This window comes from Arachis hypogaea, unplaced genomic scaffold (genome assembly GCF_003086295.3).
Source record: "Arachis hypogaea cultivar Tifrunner unplaced genomic scaffold, arahy.Tifrunner.gnm2.J5K5 arahy.Tifrunner.gnm2.scaffold_54, whole genome shotgun sequence".
Lineage (NCBI taxonomy): Eukaryota > Viridiplantae > Streptophyta > Magnoliopsida > Fabales > Fabaceae > Arachis > Arachis hypogaea.
The window spans coordinates 20,152-37,718 of NW_027255483.1; the positions used below are offsets into that span (position 1 = coordinate 20,152).

Consider the following 17,567-nt stretch of genomic DNA (forward strand, 5'->3'; position numbering starts at 1 on the left):
AAATTGCAAATTAAACTCAACAAAAGTTTATTTTTAATGAGCTTCATAATAGATTTGTTTAATAAGTTTTATTTTTTAATCAAAAATAAAGATATTCGAATCCACAATTTTTAAGATGAGTACGAAGAGACTATGTCATTTGAATTATAACTCATTGACTTAGTTTGCTAATACTACTCTTTAGAATATCAAAAACTAAAAAAAATGATACTTACAAAGCTGAGGTAAAAGCAAAATGAAGTTTCCTAATGGTTGAAAAACAATGGTTGTGAAAGAGAAGGAACGTGTAGGGTGTAGGAAGAGGGTGTAGGACACGACAAAGCCTCCTCGTTTGGCAGAAAGACAAAAGGGCCATGAGATGAGATGAGCCTTGTATGTTGTAATGTGGTGGCACATTTTGTCAGTAGCTACTACCCATCTTTGTTGGTCCTAAATTGTTTCCTCACACTCACGGACTTCACTAACCAAACACTTCCTTATATTTCATTACATACCAATTATTCACCCCTTAACTACCTTTCTTTTCTTTGACCAATTTGGATTGGTCTTGCTCACTCGTCCGCTTAAGCAGATGTTAGAAATTTAAATCCTATTTTATGCATGCAGCAATGTATTAGTCATAGAGTTCAGATCTGCAACGGATTAGCCTTAGACCTGTTGAACGGGTGGATACCGTGGACAAATAAAAAATAAACTACCTTATTCTTTAATCTCCTTTAATTTCTCTCACACCATTTTTGTAAAATCATATCATCACATTATTCCTCTATCTTCTCGTGAACACTTCCCTTTGTAACATCCTTTTCATTCATCTAGCTATATACTAAGTTTTAATATCATACCATATATTATCATAAATAAACCATGATGCTGTAGCTATAAGCTAAACTACCAAAGAACAAGAATAATGGCAAGTTTTCAGTTTCTGAGTTTGCTGATTGTTGTTTCAGTTTTGAGTTTTTGCTATGGAGACAGCAATGACATGAATAATGTTCAGCTGAATGATGATGTTCTTGGCCTAATTGTGTTCAAATCAGACCTCCATGACCCTTCTTCATCTCTTGCTTCATGGAATGAAGATGATTCAAGTGCTTGTTCATGGAACCGGGTTCAGTGCAATCCAGCAACAGGAAGAGTCACTGAGATCAATCTTGATGGGTTGGGATTATCTGGAAGAATTGGAAGAGGCCTTGAGAAGTTGCAGCATCTAATGGTATTGTCTCTTTCTCATAACAATTTCAATGGTAGCATTACTCCTTCACTTACACTTTCCAGCACCATTCAGAGTCTAAATCTAAGTCACAATGGCTTCTCTGGTCAAATACCAACTTCATTTCTTAATATGAGTTCAATTAGGTCTCTTGATCTTTCTCACAACTCATTCTCAGGACAAATCCCTCAAAGTTTCTTTGACAGTTGCAATTCCCTTCACTACTTTTCTTTGTCCAATAACATGTTTGAAGGACAAATTCCTAGCACAATCTCTAGATGTTCTTCATTGAATAGCATTGATCTTTCGAATAACCATTTCGCCGGTTATGTTGATTTTGCTGCTGTTTGGTCATTGACTAGGCTTAGGCAATTGGATCTTTCCAGCAATGCCTTATCAGGTTCTTTGCCTAATGGAATTTCTTCAATTCATAACTTGAAAGAGATCTTGTTAAGGAAAAACCAGTTTTCAGGTTCATTGCCTAATGATATTGGACTCTGTCTTCATTTGAATAAGCTTGATTTGAGTGATAATCAATTCAATGGAGTTTTACCAGAGTCATTGAACAGGCTTAAATCTCTGAGCTATTTAAGTACATCGAAGAATATTTTCGACGGCGAGCTTCCTCAATGGATTGGTACCATGACTAGTCTTGAACACTTGGATCTTTCCAACAATCAGTTCATGGGAACTATTCCGGATTCCATTGGAGAATTGAGATCATTGGCATATCTGAGTGTTGCGAATAACAAACTTGAAGGGAACATTCCGGCTTCATTAGTTTCTTGCACAGAGTTATCAGTGATCAAGCTTAGAGGGAATGGTTTCAATGGAAGCATACCAGAGGGCTTGTTTGGCCTTGGATTGGAGGAAATAGATTTTTCTCATAATCATTTAACAGGTCCAATCCCAGCAGGGACAAGCAGGCTATTGGAAAGTCTCATCAAATTGGATCTCTCAGAGAATAATCTTCAGGGGAATATCCCTGCTGAAATGGGGCTACTTTCAAAGCTTAGATACTTGAATTTGTCTTGGAATGATCTTCATTCTCATATGCCTCCAGAGTTTGGTCTGCTTCAGAATCTAACAGTCTTGGATCTTCGAAACAGCGCCTTGATCGGCTCAGTTCCATCCGATATATGTGATTCGGGTAACTTGGCTGTTCTTCAACTTGATGGAAATTCATTGGAGGGGTCTATTCCAGAGCAGATTGGAAATTGTTCATCTCTTTATATGCTGTATGCCTCCTGTTTCTCAACCTCTATTATCATTTCTTAATCATGTTTATGTCAGAACTTATTTAAACTTTTTTTAAAGATACTAATTCCTCTCTATCTTTTTATGCAGGAGTTTGTGTCACAATAATTTAAGTGGTTCAATCCCAAAGTCCATGTCAAGGCTAAGCAAGCTCAAGATTCTGAGATTGGAGTTCAATGAACTGAGTGGAGAGATACCAATGGAGCTTGGAATGCTCCAAAACCTTCTTGCTGTGAACATATCATACAACAAGCTCACAGGTAGGCTTCCAACAGGAAGCATATTTCAGAACTTGGACAAGAGTTCCTTGGAAGGAAACTATGGTCTTTGTTCACCATTGCTGAAAGGTCCATGTATGATGAATGTACCAAAGCCACTAGTTCTTGATCCAAATGCTTACAACAACCAAATAGGATCTCCTAGGCAAAGAAATGAATCATCTATGGCTACTGGCCTAAGTCATCACCACAGATTCCTTAGTGTTTCGGCCATTGTCGCGATTGCAGCTTCATTTGTGATCATATTAGGAGTTATTGCTATTAGCCTACTCAATGTTTCTGTAAGGAGAAGGTTAAAATTTGTGGACAATGCCTTGGAAAGCATGTGTTCGAGTTCTTCAAGATCCGGAAGTCCAGCCACAGGGAAGCTAATTCTGCTTGATTCGCAGTCCAGCTCGCCGGATTGGATCAGCAATCCGGAATCCTTGCTCAACAAGGCATCAGAGATTGGTGAAGGAGTGTTTGGAACAGTGTACAAAGTTCCATTGGGATCACATGGAAGAATTGTTGCAATCAAGAAACTCATAACCTCAAACATAATCCAATATCCTGAAGATTTCGACAGAGAAGTTAGGATCCTTGGAAAAGCAAGGCATCCAAATTTGATTGCATTGAAAGGTTATTATTGGACACCTCAAATTCAGCTTCTAGTAACTGAGTATGCATCAAATGGTAGCCTCCAATCCAAGCTTCATGAGAGAATCTCTTCAATTCCTCCACTTTCTTGGGCTAATAGGTTCAAGATCTTGCTTGGAACAGCAAAGGGTCTTGCACATTTGCACCAGTCATTCCGGCCACCCATAATTCACTACAACATAAAGCCAAGCAACATCCTTCTTGACGAAAACTTCAATCCGAAGATATCGGATTTCGGGTTGGCAAGGCTTCTAACAAAGCTTGACAAGCATGTTATGAGCAACAGGTTCCAGAGTGCATTAGGCTATGTTGCACCAGAGTTAGCATGCCAGAGCTTAAGGGTGAATGAGAAATGTGATGTGTATGGTTTTGGAGTGATGATTCTTGAGCTTGTGACAGGTAGAAGGCCAGTGGAGTATGGTGAGGACAATGTGCTAATACTCAATGATCATGTTAGAGTTCTTCTTGAGCAAGGGAATGTGTTGGAGTGTGTTGATCCATGCATGAATGAGTATCCAGAAGATGAAGTTTTGCCAGTTTTAAAGCTTGCAATGGTTTGCACTTCTCAGATACCTTCTAGCAGGCCTTCTATGGCAGAAGTTGTTCAAATTCTTCAAGTCATTAAGACTCCAGTTCCTCAAAGGATGGAAGTTTTCTGATAATGTGAGAAATTCTTCAAGTCATTAAGGCATTCGAATTAGGGAATCACACTCTATCTTGTAGTACAAACAAAATGAGTCTATGTTTAACTATCTTCAAGTACAGAAAAGCTTTCTTGTTGTTAAGCTTTCTTCTCTCTTTTTCTTTCCCTTCATTATCTGTATTGCTATTTAACTTTGATGAAGAATTTGGTTTGTTTAGACTGTTCATTCAAGTATAAGGTGCTTTTTCCATGCATATGGAATCACTATTGTATAAAATCTGCAATTCTTATCTCTCATTTTCTGTTCTACTTTGTTTCTATTGGCAGTGAGAAAATAGTTAGTTGTTATCTGAACTTTTATCTTATATTAAGCTAAAAAAATTAGCCATGCACATTATAAATAGAGGTTATAAATATATACATAGGAAAGCATAAATCAATTAATCATAGGCATGGAATATGGCTACACAAGATTCCATCATTGTTGTTGTTGTTGTTCTATAATTGGAAAGTGAATATGATGGAATGAGATATGTCATTCATCAAAGTAAGGACACAAAAAAAGACAAAAGTAAAAGGTTAAAAGCCTTTCTGGTTTGGTATTTTTCAAGGATTCCTTTTTCTTTCTCATCCAAATTAAAGGGGTACTTACTTTGACCCGACCAAAGAAAAGTTATTTTTCTTATTTTTTTTATTAAGAATTTTCATAGATGAGTCTAATGATACTTTAGATTAAGGCTTGGTAAAGTTTTTATTTTTTAGAATTAGTTTGTAAAAATTAGCTTTTAAAAGATAACTTTTTAAAAAGTATTGCATTTATGTTTGATAAATTAAATTAAAAATGATTTTCAATAAACAAAAGTAACAACAATTAATAAATAGCTTTTAAAATTAAAAAGTATGACATAAATTTAAGCGTTAAATTTAAAAATTAGTTAATACATGAGGTTATATTAGATTTTTAATTTTTGAATCAATTTTGAAAAGCTCAACCTCATGTGATTTCAAAAGTATTCCGATCTTTTAAAAACTAGAAACACAAGTATATAGTCTTTTTTATTTACCAAACTTAAAATGAAGAGTTTGTACTTTTAAAAAATACAAACACCTCTTCAAAAAATTTTATCAAACCAAATTTAAATTCTTTAACTTAATAAAACAGCCACTGTAATTATTTTTCTGATAAAAACTCTGAATTTAAAGATGAGTAGAACAAACTCTTCAAAAAATTTTATCAAACCAAATTTAAATTCTTTAACTTAATAAAACAGCCATTGTAATTATTTTTCTGATAAAAACTCTGAATTTAAAGATGAGTACAACAAACTCATAAGTAGATTGTCACGATCAATTAAATAATAGATGCATAATTGTAAATTCATTTTCATTCGTATGATAAGCTAATAAGTAATAACTAATTCTATATTTTTATAGATAAAGTTTTACGTTCATTTGATGTCGCATATTTTATTGTTTTACAGTTTAATAGATTCATTTACATTATGTTTGGATCAATAGAAATGAGAAGGAAAGAAAATGCACGGAGGAAAAATTGATGGAAAATGAAGTTTCCTCTTATTGGATGAGCATAAAAAATAGATGGAAAAGGAAAAAATGGCTTGGGACCCACATTTAAGTTTTCTTTCCAAACCTGCGAAAAAAACCACCGAAAGTTCTAAAATAAGATAAAATTATTAATATGTCCATTATTAAAATGCAAAGTAAAATTTATAACATTTAATTGAAAATAAAAAAGGATCAATTTAAAAAAATATTATTGTTAACAATAATAATACATTAAAATTTTAAAATACAATTAAGATCACTTTTTTATTAAAAAAATAATTTAAATACTTTAATATATTATAATTTACATATAATATAAATAAGGATATTAATATAATTTTAGTTGGTTATAATTTTTTCTTTTTTTATTTTTTCTTTTATTTAAATAAAAAAATTTTTTTACTTTTTTTTCATTCATTTTTTTTTATCCAAATAATATAAAAAAAATCAATTTTTTCTTTTATTTTTTTTTCTCTCATTTTCTTTTCTTCCATTTTCTTTCTTCACCTTTTCTATTTTGCATCCAAACAAAATGTTAGTGAAATTTTCTTTTCCTTTTAATTTGAAAAGTACACTATGTGGTTGTGTTTCCAATTTCAACCTCCCGTCACAGCAGCAAAAGATGTGAATAAAAAGTGCATGCTCTCAAGAAAAGATTTTTTTTTACCGTTGAACCATGTCAATGTAACTACCGGACACCAGCCATGACTTGGCAGAAATTAATAATACTGTATAACACTCCGGATAAATATCAGTTAAAATGAGCAAAAATTTTGGTTATACAAAATAAACAAAAAATTTGGTTATATAAAAAGAATATTTTGGTTGAATATACTTTTCACCAACTTTAAAATGATGAATATTAAGAGATATACAAATTAAAATTTTGAAAAAGATTTTGGCTACTTAATAAAAAAATTGCAATTGATTTTTTTGTACCAATTATTTTATGTTTTATCAATGAATTTCTCCTTATTTTGTTTGTGTAAAAAATTATTTTCTTTTTCATTTAATATAAATTAAAAAAAAATAATAAAAATAACAAATCTAATGAAATTAGAAATTAGACTTATTTTAGTATGATTTATATATATCAGTGCTATTTTTTATACCAAAACATGAAATAGAATTCCAATTCTTAAAAAAAATTATTCTAAGGGTTAATCAATGTAAAATACATTATTTTAAAAAAATGGTAGGAAATAAAAAAATTTACATAAATATTAAAAAATATCAATTTATATCACACACATCTAAAGAATGAAAATAACATTAATATATGCAAACATATAAATAGAATTTAAATAAATAAAAAAATAAAAAAATAATTTTTTATAAACAAATTAATGGTATAAAATAAAATATAATTGACAAGACATAATATTTATATGACATGATTGTTGAAATAATAAATAAAAATTACATTACTTCATTATATATATATATCATACCAATGGATTGAATATATAAAAAAACTACATACAAATTTCAATCGATTGTGTTACCACATCAATCGATTGAATAAGAAAATCCCATATTACTGTGTGAAATTCAATCGATTGAATTATAAAAAAAATACGATTATATATAGGGGTGGCAAAGCGGGACGTCCTGCCCCAACCCGTCCCGTCCCGCGCAACTAATATGGGTTCAAAATGCTAGCCCGCTCTGCTTTATGGCGGATTGGCGGGCTAGCCCGCTTGACTTTTTTTTTTGAAAATAAAATTTATTAAAATTAACCAAAAAATAATAATTAAAAAATCAAATACAAATAAAAAATAATTAAATTATAATATAATTTTTTCACTATATTTTTTAAAATTTTTAACTTCAATAAAATTGTTCAAAATAATATTTATCAATAGAATCATCTTTATTTTAAAAAATAAGTCACATAATTTAAGCAAATATACGAAATTGTAAAATAAAATAAATAAAGTTAATAACTAAAAGAAGAATAAAAATAAAAAAAATATTTGAAAATTCTATAATTATTAATTTTATAATAGTAATCACTCTTTTATTTAATAAAAATAAGAAATAAAAATCTTCGGCCCGGCGGACCGCCCGTCCCGCCAAAATCCACCAATTTGGCGGTGCGGATTAGCAGATTTTTTTTAATTTGACGGGCTCCAAATCTTAGCCCCGACTCATTTTTTTTAGCGGATTTAACGAATCAGAACCCGACAGATTCAACCCGTTTTACCATTCCTAATTATATACTGTGCGAAAATCCCATATCCCTTTAGTTTTTCATTAGGCTTCTTGAACCAAACGTCTTGCTATTCCCTATGTCATGAAAAAATGTTTGGTTTTTAAAAAATATTTTTATTTTTCTTTAATTGATCAAAATTTCATATAAATACTATATTCTATATATAAATTTATATGAAAGAAAAAAAAAAAAAGCATTGCCGTCCTTTTACTACTGCCTACAATGGCAGCACCTTCGTCATTAATTAAGCATTTCCAAAATTCTTGGGATGGAAGGATTACAAATCGATCATGATCAATGCCCTGACCCTGAACATTTCTATCAGCAATGTTAGGTATGGAACTCAGGACATTCTGAGTAATTGGTCCAGAAAATTCGTATTTCTTTTAGAATTCAGCAGGAGTAACAATGGTATTCCTTTTTAAATAACTAACTCCATAATTTTGTATAACTATATAACAAAAAAAATTAAAATATTAATTAATCATAAAAATAACGAGTCAATAATTACTATCTAGTATTTTTATTATGTTTAAACTATGATTCATAGCACCATGGTTATAAATGTATGAATCAGGATGGTAAGATTTACCTATGTAAATGTTTGATTTTTGATAAAAACAACTTTCCCATATCATGATATGTTTACTACTGCTTCTGCTATTAGATATGATTCAAACTCTATTTCTCTTCTTATTGGTGTTGTATCAAATAATCTACTTGTTGATCGAAAAATATTTTTGATAAGAGTGAATTGATTCGGAATGAGTCAGATGTGGTCTCTCGAAAAAATATACGCATGAATATGAGGTTGGAAGTAATTGACGATGATTTAGATTTCTATTGTTTTGTTAATCGAGTAGGCCTGATCAAATAGGAGATTGGATTCGAGAAATTGAGTAAGATCTTCCATGAGCTGGTCGAATAGTCATAGAAGTGGGAGAGTTAGTGGCTTCTTCTATTACACGAAGAAATCATGGGGAATATCTACAATCACGCGGCGGAAACGGTTACCAAGAAACTTTAACTCAGGAAACACTCAAGCACACTCATATCCTCAATCGAATTATTTTTCTGTAGGGTTCCTTCCACGTTCTTTATTCTTTCAATTTACTTTTCTGTAAAATTTAACATTTCAAGTAACTTTATTTTCCAAGTGTTTTCTATTTTCATTGTTCAATTTATCTTTCTGCATTTTAATCTTTTATGTTGAAATTCTTTGATCCAATTGAAGGTATTTTATTGTTTTCTTTTAAATTTCAATACAAATTTCTTTATTGTCTGTACATTTATTCTTCAAAAACCTTCATGTTTAAGTTTCATTTGTCAATTTACAAACTTTTTTTATATTTTCGACGCTTTGATACACTTTTAGAAAACTAGTACTCGCACAGAGGAGTAGATTTAGCTTCCAAATCACTAAATATCGAACCACCATCGATTTGCTAAAAATCAACAAAACACTACCTCTAACTCCTACTCACATTCATTATCAAGTTCTTGGTGCTCTTAGTGATAATATGCCTATTAATGACGATGAAAATTCTCACACTCATTCTAATGCCTCTACTAATAGTGTTACAAGTGAACAGTGCAGGTCTTCCTCAAACAACATAAATCAAACCTCCCCAAATGTTGTTTGCAAGCAATACTAATTCTACAATAGCTGATACTTTCCCATGAACAAATTACATCTCTTCCACCTAATCAAATTTCTAGTTCTGGCTTAGAAATTACTTGACCACCCTGCCCACCCACTACAACGAATACACATGCAATGGTGACAAGATCCAAAACATGAAGTTAAAAACCAAGATTTTTTCTTACTACCAACACTATTGATTTGACATTACAGGTTCCTAGAAATGTAACCTAAGCCCTCAGCTCCAGTCGTTGGAAGTCAGCCATGGATTTAGAATATCAAGCACTCTTAAAATGCAATACATGGGAGCCTTGTTGAACCACCACCAACAGCCACAATTATTGGATGTAAGTGGGTTTATGCAATTAAGAAAAACCCAAAAAGAGAAATTTGAAGATACAAGGCTCGCCTTGTAGCTAAGGGATTTCACCAAATAGAGGGTGTGGACTATGAACAAGTGTTCAGTCCTGTGATTCGTCCCTCTACAGTTAGAGTGGTTCTAAAGATTGCTACAAGTCAAGGTTGGGTGCTATGCCAATTTGACTTTAATAATGTCTTTTTGAATGGCATTTTACATGAACAAGTTTACATGCAATAATCACAAGGCTATGAGAGCTCTAATCCGAAACTGGTTTGTAAACTTAATAGAGCTTTGTATGGTCTTAAACAAGCACCCGTGCTTGGTATTTCACTCTCAAAAATACATTGAAATAGTTCGGGTTAGATTGCACAAAGTCAGACACATCATTATTTGTAAAATTAACTTCAACATCTGTTATTTATCTAATGGCTTATGTTGATGATATAGTGGTTACAGGTGGTGACCCGAAAGAGGTTGAAGCTCTTATTAGTAGCCTGAATCAGAATTTTCCTTTGAAGGATCTTGGGAAACTCAGTTAGATTAGTGTAGCTAATATCTCTTCTCTGGTTTATGTATAAAAGCACTGCACTACTTGTATCTAATATACAAAAATTATAACGCTCAGTTTCTGATATTTAGTTTCTCTCTTATCATTGTTCAGTCTCTTTTTCTCTTGCTATATCACAAATCACAATACTGAATAATGATTGAAAGGTAATTTAAGAGCAATAAAGACTAAAATAAAATAAAATACCTTGGTGCTCCCTTTCACGCACCAATCACCATCACCATCACGATCACGTTTAACCAATATATCATCCAGTTGGTAGTTAGAGTTCTCTTTCAAGAAGTCCTGTCTCAGAAGGACATTTGTTTAGGTAATGAGCAAAGTTTAATTGTTCGGATTCGAAAGAGGCCTTTCTTCCAATGAGACCGTAGCTATCTCCAACCGTGGCTAATCTCAAATTGCCTTCCAGTATCAAAAACATTAGCAAGGTTGCGAGAATCGGACCGGTCAAAGAACCGGTGTGGTCACTGGTTCAATGATTTACTGGTTCGATCGGAGTTCAACCGGGATTCAATCGGTTTAATTAAATATTAAATAAAATTATTAAAAAATCTAAAAATAATTTTAAATAATAAATTATTATAAATATATAAATTTAATAATTTCTAACTTAATAAAATTTAAAATTTCACATAATAAAGAGCAAAACTTCAAGAAGAAAGCTATGTAGAGTCAGCACCTAAGCATAAATATGCAGCATATACATATAGTATTCTTCCATACATTTTTTGAAACAGAAGAAATTTCATTCAGGATAAAGGAAAGACATCTAACATAGCCAAGTTCTGAACATGGCTTGGGGCATCTTCCATCCACATGCAATTTGGAGTGGTAAGAGCTAAGGTTGCTAATTCATGAGCTACTCTATTCTCTTCTCTCTTAACATGACTAAATTCCACAAATCTAAAATTTCTAATAAGTGAAATGGCATCAGTAATAAAAGTTCCAAAACAAGAATTAAAACACCTTCTCTGTTTGAGGGCACCCATTACTTCTATATTGTCACTTTCAAGAATCACCTTTAAAAAACAACAGTCTTTTGCAAAATTCAACCCCCCAAAATGCTGCATATGCTTCTGCTTCATGTGCTTCAAGGGGATAAGGTATTGCCTGGGTTGCTGATGCCTCCATTATGATTCCCATCTCATTCCTAATTACAACACCAACTCCTCCATTAATATCGTGTGACTCATTATGTATTCTTCCATACATTAGTCTTTGAAACAAGACTAAAAATGCACAAGTACAAGCATAAAAATCAAAACCATGTAAATAACATGACACTTATGTTTAAATTGTTAATAACCACAACACCAGTAGCAGTTTAAATACAACACCAAGAACAACACAGCAAGATTATTAACAAAAAAATACAGATTATTGTGTAATATAAATTATTAACAATTAATCAATAACACAGCAAAAAAAATAATTATTAACACCATAACAAGAACACAGTAACAGCCAAAAACACAGCAAAGAGGATTGCAACAGCACACCATTCCATACCATAACACAGCAAGAACACAGCAAAGAGGAGAGGACTCACCTACCAGAATCTTCAGCGAGCACGGAAGAGCAGAGGGAGGCGACCACGGCAGAGCAGAGGGAGCTGGAGAAATTGCGGCGAGCAAGGCAGAGCAGAGGGAGGGGACCACGGCAGAAGTTCAATAAAAAGCCTTTTGAATTGAAGTTCAACATCTTCAGTATCTTGTGGCTGTGGGTTACTTTGTGATTGTTCCATCTGTAACAATCGGAAAATCAAATTCATGAAGCAGCAAATAAAAATCAGAAGTAGCAAACAAAAATCATGAAGCAATCAAAAACAAATTCACTGATGAACAAATAACCTCAGCAAATAAATCAAAAAATTTATTCAACATAGGAAGTTACGAACAGAAGCCAGAAAAATTTATTCAACATTTCAACAAATTTATTCAACATACAAAAAATTGAAGAACAAATTTATTCAAAATTCGAACGGAAGCCAGAAACCCAGAACTTACCGCAAGTGAAGAACGAACAGAAGCCAGAAAAATAGCACGAACAGAAGGCAGAAACCCAGAAACCCAGAAGCCAAAAACCCAGAACCCGCAACGGTGCTTCACGACCAGCGACCAAAACCCAAAAACCCAGAAGACAGAAACCCAGAACCCGCAACGGTGCTTCACGACCCGCGACCAAAACCCAGAAACCCAGCAGCCGCAACAGTGCGCGACGACCCGCGATGGTGGGAGTGTTCTTCACGGCGTTCGTCGGTTGTCCGTCGTTTGCAGATTGTCCAGCCTCGAGCTTAGGGTTGGGAGTGGAGTGTTGAGTGTTCTTCGAAGATTAGGGATTGATTTAGGGTAAACTGATTGTCACGATTCAAAATGAGTCATAACCGGCGCTTAAGAAAATAATCCTATAGCAAGCCTAACATACTCAAATATAAATTGAATAAGCAAGTTACAAATATTTTACAAGTTCTAAAATAAATAGTTATATACTTTTTAACAAAAAAAAAATTAAAATAACTAAGAATGGTTGGATCCTGCTTGTGACATATGGAGCATATACTTCTAGGAATTCGACAAAGAATAGGTACTCATTGCAGACCGTTACTCTTGAATAGAAAGTCTCACATAGTCAAATATTTGCTCCTGAAAAATATTTTTTAAAAAAAGGGTGAGTTTTGCAACTCAGTGACCAGACAATACATCTATAATCGATATGAGACCATATAAACATTATTATTAAAATAATTTTTTGTTAGAAAATAATAGTTGATAATAATAAGTGAATCAATAAGGGAGTTCTCATACAGAAATCAAATCAAATAATCCACACTTGGACGGCTCCACCTCTAAGGGTAGCCCTTTCCTCCCGTGTGTCCTAACAGAATAACAGATCTAACGTGTGGCCTACACGTTAGGCTAGCAACACCCCTGCTAGCTGGAGTCTGAGTTAGATACATCTAAGTTAACGTCATAACCGCCGTTAACTACGGTTTTCTAATACGAGTCTCCCAAACCAATTCAAAACATATAATTTCAAATATAACAAATCTTTGATCTTTCAAATATATAAGGTATCGAATCAAATCAAATCGTATTATACTTTCTCATCAGAATCCTTTCCAATTATACTTTTTCAAAAATAACACCTTTCAAATATATTTCACATTCTTTAAACTAAGTGAATACCAACAAATATTTCAAGCTTCAAAAACAGATATTCAAGTAAATTCAAACATTTTAGAATAATACAAAACTTCATAAAAAATATATATGGTCTCAAAAACAGATATTCAAGTAAGATCAAACAATTTAAAATAATGCAAAACTTCATCAAAAATATATATAGTCTCATGTATAGTTCCGAAAGTATAAACTTCAAAAACGAATTATTTAATTCAAAAAAATCAATTATTCTAATCCATTTAAAATCATTTAAGGCAATTATAGTGAGTATAATTCAAAAGTCATAATTGATTTATATCAAAATAATTATAGATGCACAATCAAATAATTATAAATATAAAGTCTACTCACAATGTGGTCCCAAAGGACCAAAGATACCAAACCCGGAGTGCCAAATTCAAGATGAGGAGGATTGAAGTAGAATAAAACAAATGAGCGCTAAATTTGGACCGGAGTAGCGACAAGATGGAGCTGGCGATAATCCTGGAAATCTAAAACAGGCAAAACTAAAATCGAATTAAAACAAGGACAAGACAGATTAAATGGTGGCATAATAGGACATGAAAGCTAGAGCAGAATCAAGGAAAGAGGCTGGAATGGGATAATGACTTCAGCTCCAGTAGCACCAACAACTCCGGCGGCAACGACGATGGCTTGGTTCAGGTACATCCGAACGGCGACAGGAACAGCGCAGCAGCGGAGGGTCCCTCCTCGGCATTTCTCTCTCTGGAAACTCCTCTCTCTTGAAGCTCCAAATTTGCAACTACGACAATGACAGCGAGGCTAGCTTCGACGGCGGCAGCTAGGCGTTTCTTGGCGACAGAGGTGCGGCGGCCATGGCAGCAGCAGCAGTGGAGTTCCAACGGTGGTGGAACCTCCCTGCAACCCTTTCTCTCTCCACACGTGTTCTATTTCTCCCCCCGGCGACAGATCTGGCGGCGCGAAACGGAGGCACGAACGGCGGCAATGGTGGCTAGGCTTGACGGCGACGACCCTTCCCGCGATGACTCTGGGTAGAACGGCACGTCTTCCCTCTGTTTGCGAACCTCCATGGACGGCGATGATGAAGACCTCGACAATGACGACAGCGACGCGGGCTCCATAGGACGGTGACACCTCCTTCTCCCCGCGCGGCTCTCTCTCTCCCTCGGTTCTGGCCTTCCTCGCGACGACACGATGGCGAAGACGGTGGCAGTGACGCCCACCAGCGCCACCTCCCTTCCTTCCTCTTCTCTTCCCTCTCCGGTTCTCCCCCTCTTCTCTTTTTCCTTTCTGTTCATTTGTTCTGCTGTTGGGTAAGGGTGGCTAGGGTTCTGGTGAATGTGTGAAGGAGTGTGTTGTGTCCAAATTAGGGTTAGGATTTTGGTTTGAAAAAAAAGAAATAAGGGTAGTTTAGGGATTTTACACTGATGCTTCTACCCGGGTTGCTCAGCGCTTCAGCCTGTTTTTCTTTTTTTTCTTTTTTTTTTTATAAAATAGCCAAACGATGTCGTTTCAATAGTAGGAGGAAAAATCGGTATTTGAAAAAACCGGGCAGATTTGCCCGGTTCGCCGGTTAACCACCAATTCGTCTGATTCCACCGGTTTTTTGCAATGCAGTTTTACATGTGGACCGGACCGGCTAAGTGATCGGTTTTCGATTAACTCGGTTGAACCGGCTGGTCCGGTCCAGTTTTCAGAACATTGAACATTAGGAAAGATGATCCCACTACTGCAAGCTTGGGGTCTGTTATTGCCTCATCTTCAATAGAATTCAGAAATATGAATCGGTGATCGAACCAGTCAGATTACTGGGTCACTGATTCAACCAGTGGGTTACTGGTTGAACCGTTTGACTCGGTCCTATATAAATAAAAATAAAAAAAGTCAAAAGTTTAAAATTAAAATTTAAAATACATATTTTTACTAACATTTTAAAAATATCAAGTTATTTTAAAACAATATAGAGCATGAACAATAAATTGTTTGTTATTTTTACTCTATCATAAATATTTTTATTTTATTTTTATATTAAAATAACTATTATTTTTAAATTTTAATAATTTATTAATTATTTTATATCTATTATACTATTATATACTACAAGTATTTATTAAAAAATAATATTAATAGATATTATATAATTATAAAAAATAAGTGAGTTTATAATTATTGTTAAATAAAAATATAATTAATTTAAAAATGAGTGAATTTATAATTAAAATTAAAATAAATTAAATAAAAATAAACAATTTGATAAAAGATATCTATATGTATTATAATTTGTATAAATTTTAAAAGAAAACATAGTGGCCTGATGGTTATGCAGTCTATTTTCACTCCCAAACAGGAACATGAATTAACTTCTATCTACTTTAACTGCTTCAAAAGAAAAACAATAAAGAAACAAAGAAAGAAAGACTTACAAACGAATCGATCAACAAGATTATCAAGCAAAAACTTGGAAGCTCTAGAGCCATCAAATCTGTTACCTAAATTATTTCTTTATTAATAATAGATTTACTATTGTAATTTTTTTTTATGAGAGTACATAAAGAGTACATAGTATATAAAGTGTAATAACTCAACAAATATTTTTTAAGGGGATTTTTTATTCTCTTTAACAATGAGAAGAATTTTTTTTAATAATTTTATATTATTGTATGAAAACATAGTATTTTTTTTAACCAAAGATAAGAAGACTCGAAACCGCGACCTATAAATCAAGGGAGCTTATGAGCAAGCTTCTTATGAGGAAGATGAATTGGTCGATGATCATGATCCAAAACTGTGGAGCAGAGAGAGTTGAGGCATTGTGCAGGAATAGTACCTTGGGCAGTGGCAAGGCGCAACGATGCCATGCTTCAAAGTCAGATTGAAATATCATCTCATGCATTGATCATTGGAATCTACGATGGATTTTGTTACTTAGATTATTTCTTTATCAATAATAAGTTTACTATTGTAATTATTATTTTGTGAGAGTACATAAAGAGTACATTGTATATAAGGTGTAATAACTCAACAAATATTTTTTAAGAGGATTTTTCATTGAGAAAAACTTATTATGGCATAATTTTCTACTGTTAAACCCGTGCGATGCACGGCCTTATATTTAAAGTTGATAAGTTAAATTAAAAATAATATTTTATAACCATATATTTTTTAAATTTAGTATAACACTATCATCGTTGTTATATAATAAACGTGTTAAATATGTTGTTTTATCTTTATTCAAAGTAAAATATAAATAGAAGAGTTTGAAGTTTATAATATTCTTGAACCATAAGGAGGGAGACATGAAAAAAATAAGAACATATATAACTGTAATAATAGCATGTTAATTTTACACTAAATTTTATATCAAAAAGCTAATAAAAATTTATCGATCGATAACCTAGTATATTGCTAACTTCATTAGAAAAGCACTAACTTCGTTAGAAAAGCAATTGGCATAGGATGTTGTGCTCTTTGTTACACATTTCATTTCAAATCTGAAAAAAGAGTTATAGATAAATTAGTTATATCTATAGTAAATATTTGTACAAAAGTATAAATCATAACATGCTATTAAAATAAAAATAATATTATTCTTACCTAAATATTATTAAAAATCTCTTTGAACACGACATTTGTTGTTGATGACTTTGGATTGCCGTCTTCGTCTAGAATTAAAACCCTGAGGCCACTGCGACTCTTAACTCTTGATAAAGCAACATAAAGTTGTCCATGGGTGAACACTGATTTTGACAAATAAAGCCCTACATGTGATAATGATTGACCCTGACTCTTGTTAATGGTCATTGCAAAGCATACTGTTAATGGAAATTGTCTCCGTTGGAACTTAAATAGCAATCCTGAATCTAAAGGGATCAAGTTCATTCTTGGAATGTACACTTTATCTCCAATATTTCTACCGATCACTACTATCGCTCCAATTATGTTGCTGCCAAGTTCGTTAACTATTAATCTTGTCCCATTGCATAAACATGAAGTCTGGTCTATGTTTCGCAGTAGCATTACAGCGACT

The 17,567-nt window shown here is 33.1% G+C and overlaps 1 protein-coding gene and 1 long non-coding RNA gene across 2 annotated transcripts; one reads left to right on the plus strand and one right to left on the minus strand.

Annotated features, from left to right (window-relative positions):
• Window positions 1-286: 286 nt before the first annotated feature.
• Window positions 287-4,321, plus strand: LOC114927211 (probably inactive leucine-rich repeat receptor-like protein kinase At3g28040). Its single transcript, XM_029296854.2, has 2 exons — window positions 287-2,448; window positions 2,558-4,321. Exons 1-2 carry the CDS (start codon window positions 908-910, stop codon window positions 4,038-4,040), a joined length of 3,024 nt encoding a protein of 1,007 aa, XP_029152687.1. The 5' UTR covers window positions 287-907; the 3' UTR covers window positions 4,041-4,321.
• A 6,736-nt stretch (window positions 4,322-11,057) lies between these two features.
• Window positions 11,058-12,717, minus strand: LOC114927212 (uncharacterized). Its single transcript, XR_003817593.2, has 3 exons — window positions 12,383-12,717; window positions 11,926-12,120; window positions 11,058-11,526 (listed from the first exon to the last, which is right to left on the minus strand). It is a non-coding gene; the product is annotated as an uncharacterized lncRNA (long non-coding RNA).
• Between the last annotated feature and the right edge of the window lie 4,850 nt (window positions 12,718-17,567).

Bases quoted from the DNA above. Each gene is read 5' to 3' on its own strand.
- LOC114927211 (XM_029296854.2), top strand. From the start codon at position 908: ATGGCAAGTTTTCAGTTTCTGAGTTTGCTGATTGTTGTTTCAGTTTTG. The intron at 2,449-2,557 runs GTATGCCTCCTG...CTTTTTATGCAG, and splicing joins TGTTCATCTCTTTATATGCT to GAGTTTGTGTCACAATAATT.